This window comes from Oryzias melastigma, linkage group LG3, assembly GCF_002922805.2.
Source record: "Oryzias melastigma strain HK-1 linkage group LG3, ASM292280v2, whole genome shotgun sequence".
Taxonomy (NCBI): Eukaryota; Metazoa; Chordata; class Actinopteri; order Beloniformes; family Adrianichthyidae; genus Oryzias; species Oryzias melastigma.
In genome coordinates, this window is record NC_050514.1 from 29,518,876 (window position 1) to 29,530,600 (window position 11,725).

At 37.9% G+C, this 11,725-nt stretch overlaps 1 protein-coding gene across 6 annotated transcripts in view; it reads left to right on the plus strand.

Annotated features, from left to right (window-relative positions):
• Positions 1–5,783, plus strand: part of ntrk3b (neurotrophic tyrosine kinase, receptor, type 3b) — a 280,707-nt gene extending 274,924 nt beyond the window's left edge. For all 6 annotated transcript variants that reach the window (XM_024295435.2, XM_024295438.2, XM_024295436.2 and 3 more), the window contains one exon: positions 967–5,783. In XM_024295435.2, coding sequence (XP_024151203.1) covers positions 967–1,152 — 186 coding nt within the window. In that variant the 3' untranslated portion in view covers positions 1,153–5,783. The remainder of the gene's footprint in view (positions 1–966) is intronic.
• The last annotated feature ends 5,942 nt before the right edge of the window (positions 5,784–11,725 follow it).

The following is an 11,725-nucleotide window of genomic DNA, read 5'->3' on the forward strand; positions in this document are numbered from 1 at the left end:
TCTGTATGACTTATTGCATGAGTTGGTTTGTGTTCATTTGCATAATTATGATTTGATCAGTGTAATTGCAAATTTTGATCAAGTTTTGAGCATATGAGCAATAGAAACAAAAAGACAGACATAATAATGGTCATACTAATGTCTGAGTCTACCGTTATGTTTAAGGACGAATACCAAGAAATGTGGTAGATCTTAGAGAATCTCAAGCAATATCATTCAATGTGATCGATTTGTGTTCAAAATTCTTATTTATTCACTAAAATAGAAAATATTCATTGATAGTAAGATTCCAAATATTAATGATAGAAACTCAACAGTTGTCAGAAAATAAAAAAGTTGTATTTTTTCTATTAGAAAACAGCATGACCTTTTTTCCAACTTCTGACACAAACATGAGATTGAAGAGTTGTGATGGGAAAATGTTAAAATATGCACGTTTCTGAGCACTGATAAACATTTTCATAAATATTAGCCTTTCAAAACTAAATTAAAGCATGTATTGTTTCGACATATTTCCACTGCGCTGACATTTTCACAGCATGGAATTTTGATGGCAAAATAAAATGTCATAAAGAGGGAATTTGAGTTCCAGCGATGGTAATGTTTTTAAAATGAAATTTGAGAAATGATGAAGAGGAAAAACATTTGTATTGCCTAAAAAAGAAGCAGATTCTGCTTAGTTAAGCTGTAGTGGTCTGGAATTGACAGTTTCTAAAGTGTCACGACAACAGTGAGTCATCCGGCCGATGAATGCACAAACGCAGAAAGAAAAAAGTGCTTTTATCTTGCACAACATCTTCCACTCATCTACACTTTTAAGTTTTTTGCTGCAATATTTTTAAGAATTAAAGTGTTTTCTTTCATCTTTGCATCATTATCCTAAAGGCCGATCTGCTCTGTCTCCACTTTTCCATTTAAACATCAATCGAATGGGAATGGACGTCTCACGTTGTCGTTCCTCCGCAGGTCATTGAGTGCATAACCCAGGGCCGGGTGCTGGAGAGGCCACGGATCTGTCCTAAGGAGGTGTACGACATCATGCTGGGCTGCTGGCAGAGGGAACCTCAGCAGCGGCTGAACATTAAGGACATTCAGAAGGTCCTGTTCGCCATGGGAAAAGCCACGCCAGTTTACCTGGACATCCTGGGCTAACAGCATCCCGCCATGACGGAACGGTCAACAGACATACATGACAGGACAGCCCTCACGAATCCAGGAATAACCAAACCAACCTGCTCCACTGTCGAAAAACACCTGTTTTGTTTGGGAAGGACTTAAGTGCCTGCAACACTTTTGGATATAGTGGATACAACGTATAAAAAAAAAACACACACTTTTACATTTTGTTTACTTGCATATATGATGTACAGGTTTGAAAAAGACTTTTTTTTTTTCTTGAAAAACTGCAAAAATACACAAACGGAGAAAGAACCAGGCAGTCGAAAGATGGCCACAACCTGGCGATATAAAGAGAATACAGCAGAGTTTAAATCTATCAAGGCTTTGGTTTATTGAATATATATATATATAGAAATATTACATATATTTTCTATTTATTTCTTTTTGTCAAAATGTTGAAGGGTCTGCCATTTGTGTTGCCAAGGGCTCGGCCCTAGGACTGGAGATGGAAGCCTTACTCTCTGATTGACTGCCACTGCGCTCCGAATGGCGACGGCGGTGGGAAAACAGCAGCGCTCCTACCCAATCAGACAACCGACAAATCTATTTTAATTTAAAAACAATGTACATATTGTAAAATTCTATGTGTCAGAATTATGTTAACTTATTTTTTCGGATGTCACTTTGGTTCTTTTCCGACTGTGATCTGGGTGCCGACGAGTACTGAGCTTGGGTCTGTGTTTTCATCCTAATCCAGCGGCGATTTCTCCTGGGGGATCACCCATGTCGGCGCTGGTCGAGTCGTCTAACGCGGTGAAAGCAAATGACATTGAACGCTGAATCACAGACTTTGTGGGATGACTCAGAGCCATGCTTTCGACATGACACTTTGGGAAGAGGTGACGAAACCTCCTTTTAACTTTCCAGTTCATTTGCTTTTTATAGCAAGAATGAGTCGACGAGTAAAATCCCACGGCACACCCCTCCATCACAAACACGCGCTTGGTTATTTTCATGCTTTTTTGGTGTGAAACTGTTTTTGTAAGTCATCATTTGTTAGTCCCAGGTGTGTTGCCTCTCTATGTTAAAGGAGTAGTTTGATGTTTGGGGAATTTGCTTTCTTGCTGTAAGTTGTGAACTTTTTCTGTTTGTGAGACGCTGCAGGTCAGGACAACACGCGCTGCTTAGCACGGAAACTGGAAAACAGGACAAGCACCTGCCCTCAATCAGCAAAACTATCATTACGGAGCACATTATCCTTTTAAAAATTAATAAACTGCTAATGGAAATTGTAAATTTGGCTTTAAACAATTTTCTAAATTGGCTCCAATTTGTCTGAATTTGAGCAGAACAGAAGTCTCAAGATTTTAAGATAAAAATGTTCTTTTTGTTTACTTTATTTCCAGCTGTAAGTGAGTCATTTGCTGCAAATATGATGGGAAATAAACAGATGGATTAATCATTTATTAATCATACAACAATGTGTAGACTCACTTCAACCTATTACAGTTCACTAATTCTGGATGTTTTTATAACAAAATTTCCCACCCGTGAAAGCTACTTCAAATGCTAGTTAAATATGTTAAATGGTTAGAACTGCTGAAATATTATATTTAAAAAGAAAAATATGTAATCCCCAAACAGTTTTGCATTATATTTCTAAGTAAAAGCTATTGTTGTTCTAAAGTATCAGGGATTAAGAATCAAAACTTCTGAATAGAAGCAGAAACTTCGGCCATGTTCTTTTTTCACTTTTGCGTCTCTATGAACTGCATTCTTCTGTCATTTTCACACCAAAGGAACCATTTTCTTTATTGTCTATTGAATATTTTTGTTTTCTTTTTATAAGTGAACCAGTGGTCTTAAAAATGACATCTTGAACTGGGAGGTTTTAGCAATATTGCTGAGGTAAGTACATTAGCAGTGTTGCTTGTGGACATGATAAAGTAACATTTTTTTGTTCTGTTAAGAGTAGTGTTTAACTGTAGGCTGTTATTCAAATCATAAGAAGATTTTATAGAGGAAAACATTGGAAAAAGTCCAATTTAAGTTTTGTTGCAGCTATTCTCCGTCACATCTCTGGATTTGAGAGAACATTTAACCCTTAAGCCTCATTTCCTCTGAGCGGCCTGGTCTGATGAGGAGTGGTACGGTCCAGTCCAGTCAAGCCTCGCTTTTTACTAAGGGGTTTGTTTTCCTGGCACATGCATGGTGTAAACTGCTAGCGTGTCATTGTAGTGCTACGAGAAAAACATGAACGATGGAGGTCATCCTGCAGATTGTCTTTTAGTTGCTTTACTTCTGGTATATCATGTAAAAAACCAGAAGCTGCGCTGTTTCTTGGCATTTTTAATATAAACTTGTGACCAAAAGAGTACACAGGGAACCACAAAAACCAGAATGATTACAAATGTTGGAAACGTTAGCTTGAATGAGCGCTATATTGGCACTTTTTTTTAATTTTTTTTAATGTCGTCGTCACTTTCTGCCACTCAACGAGTGTCCGGCCCAACTGTCCACTTTTCAATAGACCTACAACTCTTGAGAAAACAGGCTCAAAGCTTAGACCTCCTCGATGCCTAATCACAACTTTGATCACTCTTCATATATTTTCTCCAAACATGATATGAAGGAAGAAGATGTTCCGTTAGGCCTCCCCGATAAGATTTGGCCAGGAAAACAAGTTCTTTTTGTAACAGTAAGAGCAGTCCGCGTGGCGTCATCTGGGCTTCTATTGATTGCACTTGAGATGCTGAAAAGGACACTTTTGACCACACATCAGATTCCAGATTCTTCTTTGTCTTGAGTTCACAACTTTTGGGGGTCCCCAAGTTCAGTACTGTTTAATGGAAACGCTCAAAATACCAGAACGTACCGGATCGCTCAACGGAAACGAAGCTTTACATTGTGTTCAAGTCAAATTGAAGCCATTTTTACACTTGAAAGTTGGTCAATTTTGACCCGAACATAATATAGGCGTTTAAAAGCCATTGACACAAAAAAGTCTTCAACAAATGGAGTTCTTTTGTTTCCAAAATAAGAAAAAAACATGGGTTAAGTTTCTGTGGTTAGAAGTGAGACTCTTCCATTTGAGTTTTTGGTCCAAAAGTGGAGCAATTATTGAATCTGAGAGTTTTATTTGATCCAAACTTGTGATTCGTTTGTTAGTTTATTTCTTTATTTCATTTCTAAACATGCCTCTCTAATGAATTCCAAGCTTCCAGGGGCACACAACCGTAAATAAATGTTGTGGTGATCAATACTGAACGGCAAAAATGCCCTGGAAACAAACGTATGAACACTAATAGGAACGTTTCAATCCAAAATTTAAAGAGTTTGTGTGACATTAAGGCAAAAAAAGCCCCATATTATATATTTTCTTACAATTTTGTGCTGCTAACTAGCAGAACTTTTGCAGGTCATTGAAATGCTAGTTTAACAGAAAGGAATCTATAATAGATAAAAGTTGTTTGCTAGCTTTTACACATTTTCCTGTTAGTTTGAAAAACTGTGTCATCTTAAGGCTACCACGGCTTTCTTCATCTCCAAACAAAGATGTCTCATTAAATTTTAAGCATGCTAGCAGGCTTCTAAGCTAGCAAAACACACTTTCTGGTCTTTAGGCTAAGCGGCTGTCCGTAGCAGAAAGAATAATTGGCATATCCTCTTCACACAGCGAGAAAGCAAAGACTTTGGTGTGGAACTATAAATATGAATATTTCTGGTTGATATCATCAAGATACTGTTGTCTTTTTTTTTTTAAAGAAACGGTACAAGACTTTGAAAACGCTTCTTTACTTTTCTGCTTTTTTTCCTCCATGAGTTGTTCATGAGTGATGAAAATTTTGCACTTGTCTTTCACTTTGATAAAAAAAAAGAAAATCCTGTTCCTAAAATACGTAAATACTTGTTGATTTGTGGCAGCACATTGAAATTCTTCTTTTCATAGATATGACAACATGAAAAAATTTGTACGAAAATGAGTGAAAATAAAAGAAGTCACAGAAAAACCTACTGCATACATCAAATTAAACAGTCCTAAAAGGAGCAGCTTATGGTGAATCAGCTCCATTTTCATGTCCTAAAGTTTCATACTGACTGACAAACCTCAGGCGACTATTTTATTCCATGTTGTATTTCAGTATAGCGTGTTACAGGATGGAATTCTGCGCATCTTCCTTGTTCTCTTGACATGAGTTTTCACTGTATCACAGTGTTGTCTCTGTTCCCCTTGGGACTATGTAAAGCATTAAAGAGCATTCAGTTATTTCAAGTCTTTTATATGGAGAGAAAGTTCAAATCCATCGAGTAACCTAAAGCTTTGAGTTCTTGTGTAAAGATAAATGCTTAAAGGCGTTGTGACACGGACCGTGAGCATTTGCAGGGTATTGTAATCCTTACATAGTGAGTTGAATATTGTTTTAAGTTTTTTTTTTTTTCTTGGATGAACTAACTAAACTTTTTGAAGCAGAGTTGGCATATTACCATGTACACATGTTACAGAATATAAAAATGTGGTACAACAGCTGCAGTACATAAAATACTGCTATTCCATCATAGATCTTTGTATTAATGTGACTCTCTTAAGAAAATGTCTTCAAACAATCAGATGATCTCCTTTTCCATTTTGTCCTGTCTGATAAAAATGTGTGAATTTGACAAAAGCCGTGTGTTCCTCTAACTTTCATAGGATGTGTTGAGTGTTCCTGGTTTTCTTTCGGATTCTCTTTGGGTTCTTTAATTGGGTTTTTTCTTCTTATAGACGAGAATGATCTCAGCAGTACTTACAGTTTTAACCTAAAATTTACTCCTTTTCACAAAAAATATAGATGCTTTTGAGGAATGTTAATTTAAACCCCTGAAATTGTTTAATTTCTGAAATATTTTTTGTTAAATGAAAAAAGAAATCAATGTCACGTAACTGAGACACTTTGATATCTCCCTAATGTAAGCTCTTCTGTAAATGAAATCATATTATTTGAATGGAGGGTTTCACTTTCCACTAGCTTTAGTCACACACACCTGTACAGGTACCCATACAGGTGCATGTGGCTCTTTGGGATGTCGGGCCCGTTTAGGGTCGTAGAGAGCAGTGGCTGCAGCTTTTTATACTTACCTAAAGGTCATGTCACACAGCCACTGTGTACATTTTGCACATTTTCAACGTATTTAAATTTTAGTTTTTCATGATAAATGTGTGATATACATAATTCATGTTTCTTGTGTTCCTCATTTGTCGATGTTTTTAGAAGTTCGTCGAGGGTTTCAGCCGACGGGTCTTATGTGAATTTGGTTTTGAGCTGTTCAAACTATTTGGTTGGTTGATAACTACACACTTTGTGTATTTTACATAGACACAATTATTACATAAATCGTATGCAATTGTCCATGATTTTTGCGAGATGCATACGCAAAATTTCTGGCTTTCCACGACCGTTCCACTAAAGTCTGATGGACTTTTCACACTTGTACCACTGATCTGTAACTTTTATGTTGCATATACAGCAAACATATCCCATTAAAATTATGTAATTGATCCACTAATCACTAAAAAATGCATATAAACAGCACAATAATCACTCACAGTTCATGCATGATTGGAGTATTGTTAGTCGAGGTCAGAAATCAGCTGAACTTTCACCCCTCCAATATTATTTACAGAGTTGGAATCTCCCGGTCCATAATAACCGGACAGGGGGTCGGGTCTCTCGCGAATGGTGTCCCTTGCCACACAGAAGGCCGAGAAGGGGGCGAGTAATTTGAGCGCAGATGCGACTCTGGACGTGTCCTGGGCCCATCTCACGAATATCCCCAGCTGTGGCTACGTTCAGGGGTCCCCCGTCCCAATGGGGTTTCCCCACCGGCGGGCTGCCTTGGCTGGCACCTAGCAGCCGACTTAACCAGCTGACTGGACCAGGGGAATTGGACTTTACTCAAAACAAAGTATCGCTAGCCGTGGTGCTGATGCGATGTGATTTCTGCCCAGTACTCTGAATATCAAAGTGAAGAAATTCAATGAAGTTCAGGTTTACGTGTTCTTTTTACATGGTTTTTACGTACTTCTTCCATGATTTTAACGTGGTATATGTGTGAAACATCTGTGAAAATTTTACGTAAAGACCACAACTTTTCTCACTCGTGAATTCACATATGACCAATTGTCATCCATACAAAATGCGCAAAATGTACGTAGCAGCAGTGTGACATGGCCTTTAAGACTTGTGCAGCTGTGACATCATGAAAAATGAAACATGGGATTTGTGTGCTTGTGTGGTAAGTGTATTGTAAAATATTCATAAGAATAACATAAGTTACACACTTCTGACGTACGGGTGTATATATAGTGCCCTAGTCATTAGTGAGCAACAAATACTGCACCCACAGAGTGAGCAGGTGATGTAGACAAAAACAACGCTTTGATTGTCTAATTTACTTATTTCTAACTGCACACGTGTCACTTGAACAGCACTAAGGGGCTCCTAGTACAGTGCTTGTGGTACGATTGAATACATGAAAAATACACCCCTGCGTCTCACCTACCTCACACCTTACTTTACCCTTATGTGTTGCTTGAGTGCTTGCTTGCGCAGCATGCCCGTAGAAAAAAAATGTGCATTCAAATGTGGACTCTATGAGCTCACCGAGGATATTTCCTCAAGGAAATTTGGAGACAGTCTGTGTCCACCTGTAAGTGCGGTTGTGACTAAAGCTCTAAAAGTATTCAATTTTAACGGGTCCTAGTCATTTTCAAGCACATACTGAGTCATGAACAGAAAATATTATTTGATGTCTTTTGTATCCTGACAGATCACTTGAACTCAAGAGCATGTCATACCACCTGACCACTGTTTTGGATTGCGTATAGTATTGGGACATATGGCAGACAGACCAGATTTTTTAAACTCTAATACTACGTTCACAATAGGCTCAGAAATACACATTCAAGTGAAAACTTCTGATAAAAAGTTTATGTTGATGTGGACTTAGACATTCACGTTCAAAACTTTAAGACTGTTTTCAGGTTTTACAGCCAAACACTCGACCATTGAGCACGTCAAAAGTTAAACTAGTTTTGACCAATCAGAGACTCACATTTGGTAGTGACATATATAGCGTCCTTTTCAAAACATGGAAGTACCAAACATTTGAAAATTCATCATGAAGGAAAAATTATACAACTATATATATACCTATACATACATATATATATGACACCAACTCTTTCATTTATTGGAATACCCAGATTTGCACCATACTGACATTTCACACCCAGCTTCTTCCACCAATGATTGCACTAGTATCGATAAGCGCACTATGATTACTGCAGGGGTCTCAAACTAGCATTCCACTGGCCATTTGTGAGCCCCCAAGTCAATATTTTGTGGCCTTTGCCTTAACATAAAGTAATATGTATCTTCTGCTTGTCCAGACTTGTTTGGTGATAGTTTTGTATTTGCTTTGTGATGTTTCCGCTTCCTTTAAGCCTAAAACTTTGCATTTGCTTATGTCATTATATCTGGTCATCAGAAAAGTCCTTAGCAACAGTTGCTAGCATCATTAGCTCCTGTCGTTTCACAGGACACACAGAAGATATTCCTTTGAGGTCCATAGACATGAACAAATGTTCAAGAAACTTGTTCAGTAGACGTAGAAAATGGACGCAAAAACATATTTTTGTCACAAATGGAACCCCATACGACCCATAGCACAACTGATGTTGTTCTCTCACATTTTCACTTAAACAGTGAAGATTTTGTGGTTTAGTTTGGCTTTTCAGTTTATGTTTTCATGTTCTGAGTTGCTCCTCTATCAGTCACTCCAGGTTGACATTGATCGCTCACAGCTGTTTTGATTTCAGCTAACTGCCCTCAGTCTATTTAGGCGTCTGGTTTTCAGGTCATCTGTTCTGCTATATTATGGTTTGCCATGGGTTTTGTCTGGTTCAATGTTTGAGTTCCCACCACTAAGCTAAGTCTCCTGCATTTTTGGTCCTACACCAATTTCTTTGCAGCCTTTTAACAAAGCTTTTTTTTTTTTTTTTTTTTTTTAAGTTGGTACAAAAATCTCTATTAGTTAAAATATCCTCCAATAATATTTAAACTCTACAAAACATGATTTGGACAAAGAACATCATAAAATCATACAAAGGAATTTTTTTTTACATTTTAATATATGCATATATATACAGTATATATACTTACTTGCAACCATGCAAAATATACATTTAATCACTATATTCATACACATTTCAGCACTTGTATGTCAATACTGCACTTTATTTATTTTTTATTTTTTTTCCACATACATTACTTATCTAGCTCAAAAAGGGGATGTGATGAATAATGACTTTTTTGTTCCCACCTCTTAAGTATCTGTAATTTGACCATGAGCTGATCCGCATCCACGTCTGTTACCAGGAACTTGCTTAGTGAACTTGACCTTAAGATGTTTAAACTCACAGAAACGACCTGGGGATACACCTAAGAAGGAAAAACATTTCTTTTACAATCAAAAACTTATCATCTGTCACAAACATGTTTTAAACAAACATAAAAACAATTTCCAGCCAAATGTCCGGCTATGATGCCCGCTATCGCCGTGCTGTTTCAGCTGCCTTCTAACAAGAAAGAAAATGGAGACACATTCAGCGCCGAGGGATTTGAGGTCAGTAAGCGGTGTGTTATATGATGTGGTTCTGTAATTGTTTATTGATTTACAATTACAAAGTGTTTTGTGTGCTCAGACTGGGTGTGTGTCGGTGTGTGTGCCCATAATAGTCTGTAGTGTTTCTAATATCCAGTTTTGGCCCCTGCTGCAGGTTTTGCTGCTCACTAAAGTGCTGGTCAAAAAGAAAAAGACTGTCTTTTTCTATAAATTGCATTCGAAAAGGCTGACTTTCTCCAAGAACCGGACAAACGCCTGACTTGGGTTGCAACAGTGTTGCATCAAAGTTGCTTTGCAGCATTGAGGTTGTTGCTAATTTATCCTTGAATGTGTTGACTGAACTGACTATAATGGTGGGCGTATTCATCAAGTCTATTGATACATTTGAATCTACGTTCACACCTCCCTCTACAAATGCGTTCAACCATCCACTTCCAATGAAAAGTTTATGTAAACACACGTTTCAGGCTTCTGTGTTTCTCTCTCATGCATTGCCACACACATTTTTAAGATAATTTTAGGCTCTATGTAGAAAACACACATCTATTGAACGTGCATTGAAAGTTAAACCAGGAGATACTTTAAAAAAAATACGGGACTTGGATTCGATAATTAATTCAGGGAAGTTTGAAATTGATCACGGAGGATAATTGAGCTGCAATGGAATTATTTGACACCAAGTCTTTCATATATCGGAATAGAGCTGTGATTCTCACTGCTATTTGCACCTAGCTTCCCAGACAGAAATGCACTGGTAAAGTGTAAATGAAGGTGTAGCCCCTCCCTACTTGTCCAGTGTGAACACAATAGGTGTGTTTGAGGTGACTTGTGCCTCACCTAGATTGTCGGAGAGAGCAGGTGGGGGCGGGGAAAGGTGCCCGAGATGAAGGCTTACAGCGGGACTGAACGAGAACAGGAAGTCGGGGTTGTCCTTAACATTCCGTTCAATTTTAACATGTCTCTCCCCCATAGTATGAACTTTACTATTTTGTTTTTATAATAATTTTCAACATCTGTCTGCAGACAACAGATGAAAAATAGCCACTGGGTTAAGTTAATGTCCACTGGCCCAAAGAAATGCATAACATTTAAACTTTGAAGGCCAACAATAACACATAAAACCACAGATCACTTGAAATCTTGTTCATTTTCTCATCAGTGATTCACTATTTTCCAGAAAGAGTTACAAAATGTGCAGATTTCCTTCATTTAGCGCCAGTCATTTCTGATCAGAATCACATCGAAGTACAAGAACTGCCAGGACACCGTTTCCCACAATGCATTGTTTTGCAGTCAACAAGCCAGTTTCCAGCTGCACCTGCCCGAGTTGGCGCCTTGCACCCGCCTCTTTCCCGTGATATTTACATGACTGACAAGTGACGTCTGAGTCAAAACTACCAAACATGCACCGCAATCCAGGTGATCTGCGTCCGCCTGCATGATATCAATGCACCTTTTGATACTGCGAGCACCTGGATGACTGCAAAACAATGCATTGTGGGAAACGGTGTCGTGGCAGTTCTTGTAGTTTGAAGTGATTCTGAAAAGACTGGCAGACAATGAAGGAAATCTGAAAATTTTGTTACTCTTTCTGCAAAAAGTGAATCACTGATGAAAATACAAACAAGATTTTCATTTAAACAAAAGGTTGTGCTAATTGAAGAAAGACGCTTTGCTCCAGAATAAAGTTTTAAACAACCTCTCCAAGGACTATGTTGAACTTGAGTCCAATCAGAGAAATATTCGGCCATGTTTATCTCTGGTTTTCAGTAGTAAGTATCACTTTGAGGGTTATTCTCTAGTTTAGTGTTTCAGTTGTGTGTCAGCTATTATCTACTGCCATTCTACAGAAATTATGCCTTAGAAAGTGACAAAGGTTTTTTTAGGTTAAAAATTGCACAAAAAGTTGATCAAAGTGGGACTTTAAACACATGATCGTCCA